Source organism: Orcinus orca, chromosome X (assembly GCF_937001465.1).
Source record: "Orcinus orca chromosome X, mOrcOrc1.1, whole genome shotgun sequence".
Taxonomy (NCBI): Eukaryota; Metazoa; Chordata; class Mammalia; order Artiodactyla; family Delphinidae; genus Orcinus; species Orcinus orca.
In genome coordinates, this window is record NC_064580.1 from 115,414,500 (window position 1) to 115,433,365 (window position 18,866).

Consider the following 18,866-nt stretch of genomic DNA (forward strand, 5'->3'; position numbering starts at 1 on the left):
TGCGCCAATGCAGTCATTTCCCTTTATTCTTAGTGATCAGCTTGCATTCCTCTCACATGAAAAACACATCTCAATTTTTCGGGTTGTTTTTCCCTTCTGAAAACTCTGAGGATACAACAGCTGCTGGGACTTCAAGAAGGAAAACATATCCTGCCCTAACAGCAGAACTGCCATTAGTTGCTCATGTTGCTATGGTCAATTACAGAAATGCCTTCTATAAATTTGACTAATTGGAGGGAATATGAGTTGAATTATACAATATTTTAAAGAAACACAGATTTATCACTTTTAAACCCAAAGTGACTTCCCACTCTCCCACCATAGTAACTTAGAGACCCTACTTCAATAAACAGAGAGATACTTGTAATTAACACAATGGTTTCAATTAAAATGGCTGTTCCTGAGGTGTTCGGAGATCCTGGCTTCCCCTATGCAGGTGTCAAACATCTCCTAAGATCTTATTTACACCATTCATTTGCCTAGGAAACCCTTTTATTACAGATCCAGCAGAGATAAACAAGCTTAGCCTCAGCCTCCATTATCCCAGAATCTCACTGTATTTTACTTCATTCTTGAGCTTAGGAGCAACGAAGAAAATCTCTGGGCTCTAAGAGAAACACTAACAGGTTATTGGAAAAAATGCTCCATGCTGTGTCTGTTTTAAAAATAAAACCAGAGACAATTAATCACTTCTCCCTAAACTTAAAGCTATGTTTAGATAGCTAAGGACTGGTTTGTCCCAGCATGAACCCACACATCTTAGTCCAAACCATGAGTACTTCATAGCATATGGACCATTTGCTTGATTGGACAACAAGAAACAAAATGCTTGTTTCTATTTTTAATCAGGCAACTTATCCTTATATATTGATAGTGCCAGCCTATTGTATTTAAAATAGGGCATATGCCAAAATCTTCATATTTAAATCCATATATAAAATAGGGAACACCTTAATCTGCATATCTACGCAAGACTTGGCCCTTGCATACAAACATACGCACCCATTTACTACAGATACAGCCAGTTCACTACGTTAAATCAAGAGCTTGGGGCTTCAGCCTTCAACACTGCAATACAGACTGTCCTTGCTGTAAAAGGAGGGGGTCTGGATTAGAAGATGGTGAAAACCACTGGTTTGTAACCGGGAAACACTGGGAATACTGGGATCTCATGACTACTTGTGCACTGGTAGGTAAAACTGTCAAGCACGCAAGGTGGTGCCTATACATAATTCAGCCTCAGGGTTCCTCATTAGAGCTTGGAATTTCCGAACATACTAACAAAAATAAGGCCCTACTTTTATCCAGAGTACTCATCTAAAATTCTGAAAACCATCAATCCTATTTCAATTTAAAAATATATATATAATAAAATTCTGAAATACACTCCTTCTTGAAATGGGGACAACCCTGTTCTGAGGGGCTCAATGTACGGCAGGGAATGCTCCTTCCCATCCTGTTCCGATGATAACTGCTAGAACACTTATCACGTGGGCTGCATTCCCTTACAATCCTATCTCCCTGGCCAGCCTCTGCACTCATCCGCACAGCCAGGGTCCCCCTGTCTTGGAGACCTGCACACTTGGTTGCCATTCATAAAGGCTTGGAGAGGGAAGGAATCCTGCTACCAACTGGCAAGAGCATCTGGCCCATTTCTGCTGACCCAGAATTCTACTGGAATAGTCACTGAGGGGCCGGAGGGCTTCATGCTGAGCCACTCACTGGTCAAAAAAACTAGCATTTCAATTATTAGAGAAATGCAAATCAAAAACAACGAGGTACCACCGCACACCAGGCAGAATGGCCATCATTTAAAAGTCTACAAATAATAAATGCTGGAGAGGATGGAGAAAAGGGAACCCTCTTGCACTGTTGGTGGGAATGTAAATTAGTGCAGCCACTAAGGAAAACAGTACAGAGGTTCCTTAAACTAAAAACAGAGTTACCATATGATCCTGCAATCCCACTCCTGGGCATATACCCAGACAAAAGTATAATTTGAAAAGATACACGCTATGTAAATGTTCATAGCAGCACCATTTACAATAGCCAAGACATGGAAACAACCTAAATGTCCCTCGACAAATGAATGGATAAAGAAGATGTGGTGTACATGCATACATATATGTATATATACACACACGTGTATATATAATACACATATGTATGTATACATATGTATATACACAGAATATTAGTCAACCATTAAAAAGAATGAAATAATGCCATTTGCAGCAAACATGGGTGGACCTAGAGATTATCATACTAAGTGAAGTAAGTAGAGAGAGACAAATACCACATGATATCACTTACATGTGGAATCTAAAATACGACACAAATGAACATACCTACGAATCAAAAACAGTCTCACAGATATAGAGAACAGACTTGTGGTTGCCAAGGGGGAGGGGTGGGGGAGGGAAGGATTGGGAGTTTGGGATTAGCAGATGCAAACTATTATATACAGGATAGATAAACAACAAGGTCCTACTGTACAGCACAGGGCACTATATTCAGTATCCTGTGATAAACCATAATGGAAAAGAATATGAAAAAGAATATATATGTATAACTGAATCACTTTGCTGCAAAGTAGAAATTAAACACAACATTGTAAATCAACTATACTTCAATAAAATATTTTCTAAAAACTAGCATTTCTGTGGTCTCTGTGGGGCTAAGAGTGGACGCTGACCTTTCACAGAAACCTGGAGGCTTCAGTACTCATGGTACCTGGTGGTTCCTCCACGGAGCACCCCGAGAACAGAAGACAACCGTGCAAAGGTGACACAAGAGTTCACCGTGCACTTTCTGGTGCCCACGTAAGCCCCATCTCTAAAATGATGGCCAAGAGATAAAACCAGAGAAGAGTGCTCCGTGTAAGCCTCGCTAACTTAGGCCCATCTCCCCTGTGCTGTTCCAAGTACTCCGGCCTTCGCCTCAGGACCCACTGGCAGCAACAGACCCTGCCATTCAAGTTGCAGGGGCGGTGGTTGTGATGGTGGAAAACGCACATCTCCTAGGAAGTGAGAAAAGCCCCACGGGCCTAAATGGGGGGTCGAAAGTTCCAGCACACTGTGCTCCACTCCGGTCATGTGCAGTATGCACTCAAGACTACTTCTCCTTCAAAGCAGTTATCAGAACTGTCACTAAATACTGATTTGGAGAACTACCAAGTCAATACGTGTCTCGCCGTTTAGACCGTGACGCCATGCATGCGAAGCCTGTGTCCTCTTTGGTCGCTGCCTCACCCTCAGTGCCCCATCAATTCAGAGGTACTCGAAAGTAGTTGCTGAATGAACCTTCGGCCTAGGCACCCTCCTTCTACAGATGGAGGGTCAGATGTGTAGCCTCACACTCACAAGTAGGATGCTCTTAGTCAGGAAAAAGCTTTCGGACGGTTAAGAGCACGCTACTTGCCAGGAGGAATCGCTCATGCATTCATTCAAGAAACATCCGAGTGCAAGCAACACACTAGACACTAGGTGTAGGGCAGTGAGTAAAAGAGGCAAAGTCCCTGCCCTTAGGTCAGATTGTGAGAACTGAACAAAGCAGTGGGGGAGAGGGACAAAGTGTCTGTGCGAGGCATTCTAGCTTACACAGAGGTCAGGAAAGGCTCCTCCATGAAAGGGATAGGTAAGCAAAGCCCAGAACCCTGTGAGGGAGCCAGCCCTGCTGAGGAAGACAGACCAGTATATGGGGGAAAATGATAAAAAGCGCAGGCTGGCATGGGAGGGGGCCAGAGGCAGACCCTGTAAGGCCTCCTAAGCTTCTGGCTTTCGGTCTGGGTGGCAATGGGAGTCACTGGAGCACTTTGAGCACAAGTGATAAGGTCAGAGTGAGGTTTAACAGAATAGGATCACGCTGGCTAATGTGCTGGGAACACACTGGTGGGGAAGAGGCTGGAGCAGGAGCAAGAGCCAGAGCAGAGAGACTCGTCAGAGGCAGCTGTGATCATCCAGGGAAGAGGTGATGGGAGATGAGATCAGGACAGTAGTTACCGAGGTGGTAGAGAAGAGGACAGATTCTTGGATCCATATTGAAAGCAGAGCTCAAAGGCAGAGATTCTGAGAGAGCATCTAAACAGAAACATTGCCCACCCAGTCACCTAAACCTTTGTTCTGATCCCAAGAAAACGAACAGTCTCTTATCTTGGAAGGTTCTGATTTCTTCATTTGCCCTCCAACCTGAAAGACGCAAGACCATCTTCTCCCATCGCCACACTGCTTAATGATCAACCCACCTCCCACCAGTAAAGCCTTCTTCCCAGAATGAATCCAGGCTTGTGGGACCTGAAGAGGCAGGGGAAAAAGAAAGTTACTTCCAAACTGGGGATAAACAAGGCAGAATATTAACCAACCAGCCAGCTGGGGGCAGTTAGTTAGGATTCGGTCTAAAGTGAACCCACTGCACTCCTCCCCTTAAAAAAAAAAATTCTCCCCATAAAAACAAAAAACGATTCCTCATCATAGCCTCTGACATCCTAGTCAGAGAGTGATTTTTAAGGACTATTTCTGAAGTACACCAGTGAAAAGTTGTCTTGCGTTGCTTTTTAAAATCTTAGCATGGGGAAATATTCCATAATTAAGGCAATTTTAACAATAGTAGATAATAATTTGACTATAAATTGTAAGGAATGCAATGACTGCTTATTCTGGCACCAAAGAAGCAGGACTTTCTGTGAAGTGACTGCCAAGAAAAATGATACTCCCACTCAGGCTGGACCATTGCAAGTAGTAACTGTTAACCACATGCTTCACACTGCAGTTTGCAAGGACACAGTTCTTTGTTTTCATCTCTAACCAAACACCAGACTGAAAACTCAACGGAGACAAACCCGGCTGGTGGAATAGAAACAATAACTGAAGGGAAAATTTTTTTCTGCGGCTTGATGCTTGCTGGGATGCCGACGTCAAGGGTTTGGAGAACTAAGGAAACCTCTGCAGTCCAAAAGAAACCACTTCCCAGTCTGCTCCTGTAGACAGAAGCCCAACATCAAGAAAGAAGCCAGGCTTAAAGCGGCTTGCGAAAGACAACGGACAAAGTAGCTGGGAGGAGAAAGGACTGGCATGAAAAGATGGCTGGGATGAAGTGGGGACCAGGTGACCTTGAGCTAGACTAGACAAAGAGGGCAACCCTGTCTGGGGCCCAACCTGAACTGCCTGGGGAAGGGGAGGGACGCGAACACCTGGCTGAGAGTCTATAGCAAGGAACAGGAGCAAAGGCTATTTTTTCTAGAAGCACCTCTGCAGGTACAGCAGAGTTCCTGTTAATGTCTGGAACAGACAATGTAAGAAGCAGCAACCATTTGTCTACCAGGATTAAAACAAACCACATGAAATACTTAGCTCCCACCTCTGAGCAAGCTGAGAAATAACACTACATTCTAAGTAAAAAAAAAAAAAAAGATTCTCTTTCTCACTTAGGCATCTAGGACTAAACGTATTCGAAATTTTAAAATAAATAGCTAAAAATAAGTTAATTGAATTAAAAGGGATGGATGAATAGAAATATTCATTCCCAGAATGAATACAAAAGTCACAAATCATGCTTGAACTTCTTTGTGAACCACAAACATTTCTCTAACACCTACCATGTGCCTGGCAGTGTGATAAAAGCTGGAGCTACATGGCCGTGACCGGGCAGCAACAGCTTCTTTTCCTTTAAAGGTTCCAACAGCCACCTCATCAGAGACAAGGACCCTCAAATGTGTCCTCATTCTTAATACAGTACTCCCGTCCTTAACTTCTAGTGTTTCTTTAAATATGATTATCCATTTACTTAGTTTGGTAAATGTATAAAAGGGAAACCAATATTCACATATTTAAACCTATCACCTCTAACTCAAAACCAACTCTTGCCTTTAGTGGCTTCAGGTCAGCATGTCAGTTTCCCAAGCTGAGCACAGCAGGTGGTAACAGCAGTATCTGACATTCTATGGGGATTAGAAGACAAGGTGCAGAGGAACAAAATCACCAACCAAAAGCTCTGAAGTGAGTAAACCACTGAATTAGTAATACTCAGTGGTATTAATATTAATATTAAAATACTTTTTTTTCCAGAAAAGGACAAAGTGACACACAGAATTTACTCCTCATTGACCCAGCACTGTTGGGAAACTAGGTGCTCTAAAAAGGTAATGTGCTTTCAAGAGCAATTTTTTGTATTTAGAAGATGCCCACTCTTTCTAAAATATACTTTCTGGGAATTCCCTGGCGGTCCAGTGGTTAAGACTCTGCGCTTTCACTGTTGAGGGCCCAGGTTCAATCCCTGGTGGGGGAACTAAGATCCCACAAGCTACATGGTGCAGAAAAAGAAAAAAAAAACCTTTGGAACTTTTAAATCAGAATATACAATTATTTAATACTGCCCTGAGGGACTTCCCTGGCGGTCCAGTGGTTGCCTGCCTCCAAACCCATCCCTTCCTCTGATGGGTCCACAACCCAACCAGCACTACATGCTACTCCTAATCAGGTAAGGAGTAGCAAGTAGTGCTGGGAAGCCAGGTAACCTAAACTTTTTATCTTCCCACATTTAAACCCTATCTACCTAATTTGAATGTAAGTGCCTCAAAAAAGCTTGATTCTGGTTTTAAAGGAACTCTTTGAATCCCCAGCACCTAGCATTCTGCTCTTGATAGAAGAGCTATTCAATCAGTGATTGCGGGGCTTCCCTGGTGGCGCAGTGGTTGGGGGTCCGCCTGCCGATGCAGGGGACACAGGTTTGTGCCCCCGTCCGGGAGGATCCCACATGCCGCGGAGCGGCTGGGCCCGTGAGCCATGGCCGCTGAGCCTGCGCATCCGGAGCCTGTGCTCCACAACTGGAGAGACCACAACAGTGAGAGGCCCGCGTACCGGAAAAAAAAAAAAATCAATGATTGCGGATGACAAATTTCTGAAGGCCTTTTCTCCAAGTAGAATGCATTGGCTTTATGACAGCTGTTTCCATCATTTAGCTTTTCTGCTTACTTCCACATTCCCAGCTGTGTTCTGGATGGTTGTGCCGACCAGAAGCCTAGGGATTTACTGTACTTCTATTTCTTGATAAGATACTTGAAGAGAATAAACACATGGCAAAGAGGACATTAAAGTAAGGGATAAAGAGATTTCTTTTATTTTACCAATAAAGAGAGGGGAAGAAGTATCACCTAGCACACTGACAATCAATAAACAACAGCAAGGCTGGATTCCTGTCTAATTCTCTCCAAAGTACTCTCAATGTCCTAGTCTTATTTCTCCACCCTCAGCAAAGCATCACTGGTTATGGCATATACTTGCGTCTTGATTAAAAAATATTTTTCCCAAGTTTAACAGATGTTCCTGGACTTCCCTGGTGGCGCAGTGGTTAAGAATCCTCCTGCCAATGCAGGGGACACGGGTTTGAGCCCTGGTCCGGGAAGATCCCACATGCTGCGGACCAACTAAGCCCATGCGCCACGCCACAACTACTGAGCCTGCGCTCTAGAGCCCACGAGCCACAACTGCTGAAGCCCGCGTGCCTAGAGACCGTGCTCCGCAACAAGAGAAGCCACTGCAATGAGAAGACCGTGCCCCGCAACTGAAGAGTAGTCTCCGCTCGCTGCAACTAGAGAAAGCCCGCGAGCAGCAACGAAGACCTAACACAGCCAAAAATAAATAAATAAAACAAATAAATTTTTTAAATAAATAAATAAATAAACCAGACGTTCCTCTTAAATCCAAGTTAGCCAAAATTGAAACAAGCATGCACTGGGTCTAAATCAAAGCTCTCTTCTGAGATAACACTTTGTGATGAATTTCATTGGAAAATTCAGAATCACAGAATCTCACAGATGGAAGGGAACTCACAGATCATCTAGGGTACTGGTTCTCAACCATGGCCGCTCATTAGAGCCACTGAGGAGCTTTTAAAAAGTTACCAAGACCTAGCCCCACTGCCAGAAAGTATGATTTAATTGGTCTGGGGTGATGCCCAGGCACTAGTGGATTTTAAAAGCTCTCCAAGGGCTTCCCTGGTGGCGCAGTGGTTAAGAATCCACCTGCCAATGCAGGGGACATGGGTTCAATCCCTGGTCCGGGAAGATCCCACGTGCCGCAGAGCAACTAAACCCATGCCCCACAACTACTGAAGCCCATGTGCCTAGAGCCCGTGCTCCGCAACAAGAGAAGCCACCGCAATGAGAAGCCCGTGCACCGCAATGAAGAATAGCACCGGCTCATCTCAACTAAGCCCGCACACAGCAACGAAGACCCAACACAGCCAAAAATAAATAAATAAATAAATTTATTTTTTTAAAAAAAAAGCTCTCCAGGTGCTTTAAAGCGTTGCCAGGGTTGAGAATCACTGATGTAATCCAGTATTCTAACAACCCCACTCCCATTTTTCAAATCGAGGAGAAAGAACCTCACCAAAGGTATCAGACAACTGATTTGTCACAGAGCTAGGCTAGAACTGCTCTTTTCAAGAAACCATGGCCTTTCCATGTAAACTACTCCACCTAGGACAGTGGGGTTTCTTCCCTCTTCCCCCGCCCTTCCTCCATTATTTCCTCTTTTCAATAACCCAATGTCCTCACCTATCCCAAAGTAAATGCATTTTCTGAATATACTCCATCTTGGAATCCCATTGCATAATTCTTGACAATCTAAACTAGGTCTGTTTCCCTGTATCCACCCACTTGCTTCTTTCAAAGATCTCTGGGAGGTTAATCAGGCATGGCTGCCCCTTAAAGAAGCCATATTGCTTTTCCTCTAAGAGGCTGGACTCAGCCCACCCTTTTCACCATTATCATCACATGGGCCCTTTTTCAAATCCCTGGCAAGGCTCACCTCTGATTCTTTCAGCTCACTTAATTTCTAGTTTGTACCTGCCCTGCCATACCTCGTGGACTTCCCTCTTCTGCTGGCTTAAACTTTCCATTTTGTGAAAGATGCCTTTTTCCCTGAAGCACCTCTTTCACTCTGCCAGTTAGTCATGCCGGGTTCTTTTTTTCTTCCCGCAAGCAGCTGGTCTTTTTGATGTCTGGCACACATTTATCTGGGCTTCCAATAAGATGTTTTTACATAGTTTCCAGGCTTCCTGGAGGTTACTGACTTTTTTTTTAACTCTTCCATTCAATTTTTTTCCTAGTTTCTAACATTTGTTAGAGTTTCTTTTTCAAACGTTGAATACCTGGTTGATGGAGCTCTTTGATTTTTCTCTCCCACCAGATTGCTGAATTAAATGCATCAGAACTTAAATATATTTCAAATTACCTCCAAGATGGAATTGCTTCATGAATTTTCTGCACTTTCATGTTCTCTATAGTAAGCAACAGATGTTTAGCCAAGTGGAATTGAAAATGCTAGTTTTTACCTGTTCGTATTTTCGTGTCTGCTTTTTTTTTGGCCACACCACACGGCTTGTGGGTTCTTAGTTCCCCGACCAGGGCGTAGGAGGTGAAAGCGCGGAGCCCTAACTACTGGACCGCCAGGGAATTCCCCGCTTATATAAAATATTGATATCCTTAAGCCTGTGTTCTTCACCTTGGTAAAGACAACAAATTTAAGATTTTATTTTTTTAAAGGTAATTGACGTGCATCAGACAGCTCTATATGCTGGATCTAAGGTGTTAAATTACTCTTCTCCATTTGTTCTAAATTGCCTCATCACAAGTCTCAACTGTTTGTTTCTTAAAAGAAGTATATCTCAAGGCGGAAAGAAAAACAGAATTCCGAATGCTTCTGAAAAATGCCTATGACACTCGGTTATTAATGAAGTGGTGAAGATGAGTACACTCCCAAAAGAATAAAAACATTCTCCAAGTTATAACAACATTTCTAGGAGACTTACTCTAAATTTATTTCACTTCAGAATGTTTAGACCCAAAAGCTTCCCAGGAGAGCAAGAGACCATGGGATGATGACCTATCACCAAGGCAGTATAATCCCATGATAGCACCGGTGTCCTGCCAGACAAGGCGATACAATTATCTGTCATCCCCCTCCCTGTTTAACAAATACTGCACCGCACTCGCGCACATGGTACCATTGGGCACACAAAATGCCAGGAGCTGCCATCTGTCCTCAGGTTACTTACAGTTGAGGCAAGAAGACACACGTGTGCCTGCACACACGATGAACTAGGAAACAAGACAGCTGTGTGCAAAGACCATGGATCCGATGTAACAGACAAGAGGCAGTTAAGAACTATTTAAAACAGCCTCCCAACAGCTCTCCCTGCCTTCCCCTTGCCTCACCAACCCTGAACTCTGCAGTGCCACTAGTTATCTTCCTGAAACAGCCTGACTAACGAAATTCCCCTCCTCAGAAGCTATCGTGGGCTCCCCATGACCCAGGAAATACAATTTACAGTCCTTCTACTGTTAACATTAGATTGTCTCTGTCTGGGTACAACACTTTGCCTGCAAAGGACACGACTGGATCTCTCTACTAGAGCATCAGCATAGTGCTGTGATGATGGTCTTTTACCAGTTAGTTGCTGGTCCTCTCATAGCTTATGTTTCTAAGACCAGCCCCCTATGGGAGTTGGGAAGGTACTTTCTTATTATCTGTACAACACAGCATAGACTATACTTTGGGTCAGATAAGACCTAGGGTTCAAATCCCACCTCCAACATTAACTAGCTGTAAGACTGCGAATAGATTTCTAAATCCCTCTGAATCTGTTTGTCTGTAAAATGGGGATGATGAATATAATCATCATTCTGATTTTACATGGTTGCTGTGGACTTTAAATGAGACGATCTTGTGTAGGACCAGGCCCAGGGAAAGCACTTAATAGCCACCAGCTCTTTTCATCTTTTCATTGAAGCCAAAATGCATTTTTGGTGAACATATATGGCAACCACCTCAGGGCTAAAACAGATGTTACTGGGGAGCCACAGACCCCTTTCCCAACTGACTTAGATAATCACTGATGTTTCCCTTGCTGAGACAACAAAAAACCTTCCTTTTTCATTCCTCGGTCTACTCTCCAGCTAATCCTGAAATTGCGTGCAACCCAACGTGAGTCAAACAAAAAAGGAAAATAGTAATTATGCTGAATCAAACATTTTATATTTGTATGTTCTAACTAGAGATTGAGCTGCATAAGCCAGAACTTTTACCAAGTTCTTTTTTGAGCATGTCCAGGAGATAGTCCCTGTACTACTTGGGACAATTTCTATACTGACAGGTGAGAAAAATCACAAGTTCTCTGCAAAATCCAACTCATCTACTTAAAGTAGGTAAGAGGGAATACAATTCTTAAAGACATATGCTGTGTGTCTTACATGGAATAATCAACGCAGTATCAGAAAGTATTCCTGGGGCTTCCCTGGTGGCGCAGTGGTTGAGAGTCCACCTGCCTGCCGATGCAGGGGACGCGGGTTCGTGCCCCGGTCCGGGAGGATCCCGCATGCCGCGGAGTGGCTGGGCCCGTGAGCCATGGCCGCTGAGCCTGCGCGTCCGGAGCCTGTGCTCCGCAACGAGAGAGGCCACAGCAGTGAGAGGCCCCGCAAAAAAAAAAAAAAAGAAGAAAAAGAAAAAAAAAAAGAAAGTATTCCTACTTCTCCAGCACATGTTTTCCCATGTAATCCTAACATAGCTTATGTGATTCCCTCAGAGGTACACATGTGAGCATGCGTGCACACTCACAGGTGCACTGGTCATGAGCGTAAATGGGAACAGGAAAATAAAAACTCCCAAATCACACCTGTGATGCAAAGTTTTCCTTGGTATCATTCGATGTCACTGTGGAAGGGACCTTTGGCAAGGTGAAGTAGGTTTCTAACCAACTGCCTCACTCTTCAAGACAATTACAAGCAAAGATTAGATTAGTAATTAATGCCAATTGTTGCATATCCTTTATCCTGTTCTTATGGAAGGAGGTGCAATGAGAATGGTAAGATTTTACAATTCCTTGTTATAAATACTATTTTTTTTTTTTTTTTTTTTACTATTGAACTACCATTAGTAAGTTAATATCCTAGTCCCAAATCCCTTCTCCCTTGAACTCCCCGGGTACTCCTTTCTCCTCATCTGTACCACTCATATGGTCCTTATCGCACACCATGTTGTATTCCAATCGTGTGTGTGCAAGGCTTATCTCCCTATTACCTGGGAAGGTCCTGGTGGCAGAGGCCCTCCCGTCCTTCTTGCTGCCCCCATGATGCTAAGCACAGAATATCGCACACAGTAGGTGCTCCAAAAGATATGCCCATTGAAGCTGAACAAAAACCCATCCTTTGTGTTAAAGATCCCTTTTGATCATGGCATCTGGGCTACACATTATTTGGTTAAGTTCAGGGGTCAAGTGGATAGGCAATGCAGGACCTAGGTCGGAGCCCTGTCAGCATGCTGTACTCCCCGACACCCTTGTGAGCACATCAAATTATCTTAATTATAATCTAAAAAGACTGAAACGTTCCTTAAGAATGTGGAGTATTCTCAAAACCTCTTCAAACCTCTAGAAGGCAAGTGCAAGGCCATCAAGAATCAAACCTTAAACTTGGGGCTAGGCACCCAGACACTGTGACCCTTTGCCTGGAAAACAATCCTGGACTTTTTGCACTTAAGAAAACATACGCACACACCCCCAACCAAAGAAAGTGCCTGGCAACTAATTCATTCCAGTCGCTACGTTGACTATGCTCTCCCAAATGACCAAAATTATCTGAGTGGAGCCCAGGGAAGACAACGACAATGTATGCAGCTGGAGAGGCCAGGGTGATGGTAAAGATTACCCCGTTTCTATACTGGCCGTCTAAAGGTATTTACTTGGGTCTGTCTGTGTTGTGACAGTGTCCTAGACTCAAATGAATGCCTCTAACACTCCACATTTTTGAGCCATTCAGTCATGCATTTTTGTTATTGTTGAAAGTGGTGCGAAATTGCACTGCATGAGCTAAAGTCCTTGGTGGTCTTCCAAGGATTCCAGCTAAAAAGGCACTTCCTTTGTTCCTCGGGAGAATGCAGTCCAGTAGGTCATTCAAAAGGGGAAATAAAAGCAGCAGCCCTGGGAGGGAGATGAAGGACAAGACAAAAAGAATAAAATGTTTTGGGTGTGAGCACATTAGCTTCCATTTCCTGCTGCTGGTCACTAATAACGCTCTTATCTTTAGGGGGAATATGTCCAGAGAAATATTTATGCAAAAACATTCCTCAGGTGTTTTCTGGGGACCATGACAATCAAAGGGAACACCTAGCACTGTCCTTGGGCACCCTTCAAACTTCATTTTTCCTGAGATGCTGGCGGGGGAAGATGTCCTGCCCTTGCAAGCCTGCACAGAACACAGCTGGAGAAAGTGGGGAGGACAATTTCACAGCCCACTCCCCGAACGCCTCCAGTCCACCTCAAAGGCACATATTGTTTTGCATGAGCAGAAGATGAAAACTTGTCACGTTCCCATTAAGTGCATCGCTGCATCTATCCCTTCAAAATGTGGGAATGACAACTGTAACCTTCACGCCAATCATCTCCACTGGGCCCCGGGCCCAAACCGTGCAGGGCACAAAGACCCCAGGTCTGACCTGTGGAGCCCCCAAGCTTCAGTGGCTACTGGCTCAACTTTACTTTTTCGAGCGGGGCGGAAGGGAGAGGGGAAAGAAAGAGGGCTTCTTAGGGCTCTACAACCAATAAAATCGTGCCGCTGTGAAGACAGACGTGAGCTCCCCAAAAAACAAGCAGCTCAAGGGCAAACAGTCTCTCATCAGTAACGTGCGAGGTACTTGATAACTCCCAAGGTGCGTGGGGTCCTAGGCTGCTCCAACCATTTCTTAGGTTCTATTTCTAGATAGATGCCGGTCACACAAGAAAAGTGCCCAGCAACTTCCCTCAACTTCCTTTGTAATTTTTATGTAATTGATGACCGCACTTAATCTCCAAGGTTATTAATAGCCCTTCCCAAAAAATGACCCCCAAGTCTTCCTAAGCCTTTGGAAGCGCCTGGTTGAAATTACAGTATTTCCTTTGCTGGCTGCCGGCCCCCTGCCCGCCCCACCCGGGTGACCAACACCGCGAGGCAAAGGCGCGCTCTGCTCACTTCCATGAAAGGTTTGGAATGGAGGCTTGGCCCCCGGGGCTCGAATCGCTCACTTCTCCGTTAGGTTAAGCTGGCCATCAGCCAGCTAGATTCGTGGCTCTTTCCGAACCCTCGGGGCGAAGAGGCTACCTGCGCGGCCGCTGGCCCCAGCGCGGCCCGCGGGACTGCGCGCAACAGTTGGCCTCTGCGAATGAGTGCCACCCAGAGGGGATCGGCCCGGCCACCGCCGCCAGCCTGGCGAGGAGGGGCGAAGGGCACCCGCCGCAAAGCTGCCTCCCCAGCGCTGCAAGAAGGGCTTTCACAAACACCCCACGCACCCCCAGCGCCGAAAGCCGGTGAACTTTTTCACAGGCTAAGCGGTCTCTATTTGCATAACCATCTCCCAACTGAGATTCAGGCTCCCAGTAATCAGTCCTTTCAAAGATTTGTAATTTAAAGTGCAATTAACCCTTAAAATGAGGTGAGAAATAAAGAAAAGGGGGGAAAATACCCTTCTCGTCCAACACGTTCCGGAAAGCAGGAGAGTCCCCAAAAGTCAGGGTTTGGAGGAGTGGAGAGTCGTTTGCTTTTTAAAGGCCACTTCTAAAGCCGCTGTAGCTACTAAAACTCCTAATCCGTGTCAGCGGTGGAAGAGAGGCGGGGAGTGGGTTTTTAAAGAACATCAATGAAACATCAAGTTCCACGTTTTGCGCCCCCCGGAACCTGGCAACCTCCACCCTACCCGACCTCTCGTCACCCACACAACAAAGCGGGGAGCCCAGTAAGGAGTTCAACCCGGAAAAGGCGAGGGAGCCGGTGACACGCACTTTGCGGGCCAGAGTCCTCTGGGGCTTCCTGGGACCAGGGAGACCGCGGGAGGGGGGGGGGGAAGGAAGCTGAGCGCGGGAGTGCCGCCGGGTAACTCGGCGGCGCCCCTCCGCCTGCTGCGCACCCGGGGCCCCGGCGTCCGCAGCGAACGCTCTGCGTCGGGGCTCGCTCCGGCGCGCCTGCCCATTTCTCCGTCTCGGCTACCTGCGTCCGGCGCGAGGGGCGGCGGGGCGAGGGGGCTTCTGCGGCCCCTTCTCCCGTCTCTGCGCTCGCCTCCCGGGGGCTCCCACCTACCGTTGATCTCGTGCGTGGGGGCATCGTTCTTGTCGAAGCCTTTGGACACGTAGAGACGTCGCACTTCGGAGCAACTTTTCGACTTGAGCTCGGCAGCCAGCAGCGCGGCGCTGAGCGCGGCCAGGGTGCAGAGCAGCGCGGGCAAGACGAACCGTGCCATGGTGCCGGCCGGGGCGGACGCGCTCCCACCTTCGGGGCGGGACGGAAAGTGGCGGGCGGGCGCGGAGTCGGGGGCTCGCGAGCGGAGTCTGAGGGCGAGGGGAGTTGGAGGAGGAGGAGGAGAGCAGGAGGAGGAGACGCGGGGCGAAAAGTGCAGCTGGGCCTCGCGCGTCAGGCAACGGTCCCCGGTGCCAGGCGCCCAGCCCGGGGAGGAGGAGGAGGGCGTGGAGGCGGTGCGCGGCCCAGGGGAGCGGAGGCGCGGGCCGGTGACCTCCCGGCTCCGCGGGGGCAGCGATCGGGGCGGGCTGGCCGGAGGCGGGACAGGGGCGCGGGGAAGGAGGGGAAGGTGGCAGGCGCCGCGGGGGCCGAGGAGGGCGTGAGGGGCGGCGGCGGGCGCTCGCGGCGCGCGGCTCGGGCTGCCCGGCGCTGGTCCGCCCTGCTAGCTCGGCTCGGCTCTGCTCGCTCTGCCCTCGGCCGCACGGCTGTGCCCTCTTCAGCTCTGCCGCTGATTGACTGGCCGGCGTGCGCGGCGACGCTCGACAAACTTGGCCCAGCGGGCGGCACTCAGGGGGAGGGGGCGGGCGGCGGGGGGGCCGGAGACGGGCGGGAGCAAGCAGGGCCGGGACGGGAGAAAACCTGGAAGCGGGGTTGGATCCGGAGCGTCCAAATCCACTTCCTAGGGGGCCCGCACCGGGCGCGCAACGCGCCCTCGCGCGACACGCCCCGCGGGACTCCTCCCTCCTTCCCTCCTCCCGGGAGGCGGGGAGCCTGCCCGCCGCCCCCAACCCGGGGAGGACAGGCTGACTTCTCCGGGGTGAAGGGCCCAAGTCCCAGGGGACCGAGAGGCTGGGGACTTGAAACCCACGTCCGAGTCCTAGGCCTTCTGCGCGCGGCCACCTGACCCGCTGCCCGCGGGCCAAAGCCGGACGGAGCCCTCCGGCCTCGATACCTAACCACCAGCACCCCTCCGCCGCTGCTACAGCCCCGCAGCCTGGAGGACGCCCGTAACCGCCCAGCTCTTGGGATAGGAGTGGAAAGCGCTGGCATTAATCTCATTGTTTGAAGCGGGCACCAGAGGGACTTGGGACTCCGAGCTGGCCCTAGAGCCTCACCTGGCCTCCTCAGACCTGCTTTCCGTCAGACGGTGCTCATGGAGCACCGACCTGTTCGGAAACCTGGCAGGCATTCTCAGCGCCCCCCAGCCCCCAGTCTGGTTCTGCTACAGGTCTAATCAAACCCTGAAGCGGGAGAACCGCTGCCCTGCCAACCGCAGAGCAAATTCAGGGTTGACCTTGGAAACCTTCTGGCCCAAACCCTCCTTCTTCACGAAGGGAAACTGGGGCCCAGAGAAGAGAAGCGACTTGCTGATAGCATGTAGCTGGCGCGGGGAGGGGGGGTGTCCAGAACCCGGGACTTGACTCCCAGGTCACATGGAATAAAGGTAGCCCAGGAACCCCCTTCCCCTCTGCCCTTAAGCCTCCTAACAGAGTCTCACACCTCTCTGGGTCCCTGTCTCCACTTAGCCACCTGAAAACTGAAATGGGTGAGTCTTCCCACCTTCTAAGCTTTGTCACATTCCATTAATGAGTGTTTTTGAAGCTTCTAGGGCTCCTTTAATGAAGGGAACTGTGCAGATTGAGAACTTGTCATTACGGTTGTTATTGTTACAATCTGCTGTAAGAGGCTAGGGTGAGAAGCGCCTCAGACACCTCGGGAGTGTGCTGGGAACTGGGCAGATAAAAGGGGCTGGAACTTATTATTTGGCTAGACTCTCAATTCCCATAAAACTACATAGGGTGAAGATATGAACCATCATTACAATTATCACCCTCATGGGGTTTGTTGAGACTTCCTCCACTGTTGTTTGCGAACCTCGTTGACACGGTTGGCTGTGAGGAGCTGTAGAAAGTAGCTAGCTGTTGTTTTGAAAGCCCACTGCAGACTCTTCTACATTTTATTAACTCTTGGAGATCATCAGCAGAAACAGACTGTGACCCATCTATAAGTGGAACTTAAATTTCCAGTTTCGGTGGGTTGGCATAACATTTAACTCTGCAGCTAGGAGAGGAGTCTTTCTAAATAAGCAAACTCAACTACAGATGAATTTCCTGCCATTTTCGAGGGACTTTCAAATGGTCCAGGTTTTCCTTAAACGGATAACCGTCAGGTCCTCAAGGCATTGCTAGGGCTTAGCCCAGAGCACTTTTAACTTTCATTGATTGATGCATTTACTCAAAGATGTTCTTTACCAAAAAGAATAGATCTGAGATGCAACCAACATTAATAATAAAATGAAACCCAGCCACTGTAAGCGAGAAAAAGATACTCCCAAACTATGAAGCCCAAATCAGAGAAAGCTTCCTTTCATACCAAGTCCAGGGGGAACTCATTCCTTGCCCCCCAGTTTACTCGGCTCTTCCTGTTCGTGTATTATTAACCAAAACTTAAGCCTTTTCCACCAGAAACAGTAACCTCTGGCTAGAAACGGATCTGGACAAGTCTGAACTTTACCACGCAAGCCAGGAACCCCAAGCCCTGCTCAGAGGCGGCTCCCACTTCAAAGCCTCCTTTCATGTAAATACAAACAGGGTGAACAACTGGCAATCTATGAAACAAATACCATCCAGCTTCCCTTTTCTGATGGCCCGAAGCTCCCCCTTCCCTCCCCCCACTCCCATTCCAGTTTTCCTGTGCTCCTTAGTAGAGGTGTATCTACTCTGTAAGTTCTCTGAATGCCAAAAAATGGATTGGGGTCTGCAGGTAGAGTGCAAGAAACAACAACTTCCCAGGATGATTAACCTTCATATAGCCCTTTTGGGGGGCTTTTTAAAAACTGTGATAAAATACATTAACAGGGAATTCCCTGGTGGTCCAGTGGTTAGCACTCACGCTTTCACTTCCAGGGTCTGGATTCGATCCCTGGTCAGGGAAATAGGATCTCGCAAGCTGCCCAGTGCGGTCAAAAAAAAAAAAAGTACAATTTGGTGGCATTTAGTACATTCACCATGGTGCACAACCATCACCGCTATCTAGTTCCAGAATATTTGCAGCATCTCAAAAGAAAACACATTAAGTCCATTCCCTTCTCTCCCCAACCCCTGGCAACCACTAATCTGCTTTCTGTCTCTATAGATTTGCCAATTCTGGACATTTCATATAAAAGGAATCATGTCGCATGTGGCCTTTTGCATCTCGCTTCCTTCACTTAGCATCATGTTTTTAAGACCTATCCATGTGGTGGCATGTGTCAGCACTTCCATTTTATGGCTGAATAGTATTCCATTTTATGGACACACCACTTTTGGTCATATAGTACTTTAGAGTTTGCAAAGTGCTTCCAGGCACACTCCCATACTGATTTTTAAAATAGATCAGCAGGGACTTCCCTGGTGGTCCAGCGGTTAAGACTCCGTGTTTCCAATGCAGGGGGTGCGGGTTTGATCCCTGGTCAGGGAACTAGGATCCCACATGACATGCGGCGTGGCCAAAAATTAATAATAATAATAAATCAACAAACTGAGTCTCACTGAAGTTATGTGGCTTGTCCACAGCCACAGAGCTCTTGAGTGGCTGAACCAAGACTGAAAAAAATGTAAGGCCTTTG

At 47.4% G+C, this 18,866-nt stretch overlaps 1 protein-coding gene across 1 annotated transcript in view; it reads right to left on the reverse strand.

The window, feature by feature from the left end:
* Window positions 1-15,836, reverse strand: part of GPC4 (glypican 4) — a 109,123-nt gene extending 93,287 nt beyond the window's left edge. Inside the window, exon 1 of the mRNA XM_004285473.3 lies at window positions 15,104-15,836. Coding sequence (XP_004285521.1) covers window positions 15,104-15,263 — 160 coding nt within the window. The 5' untranslated portion in view covers window positions 15,264-15,836. The remainder of the gene's footprint in view (window positions 1-15,103) is intronic.
* Between the last annotated feature and the right edge of the window lie 3,030 nt (window positions 15,837-18,866).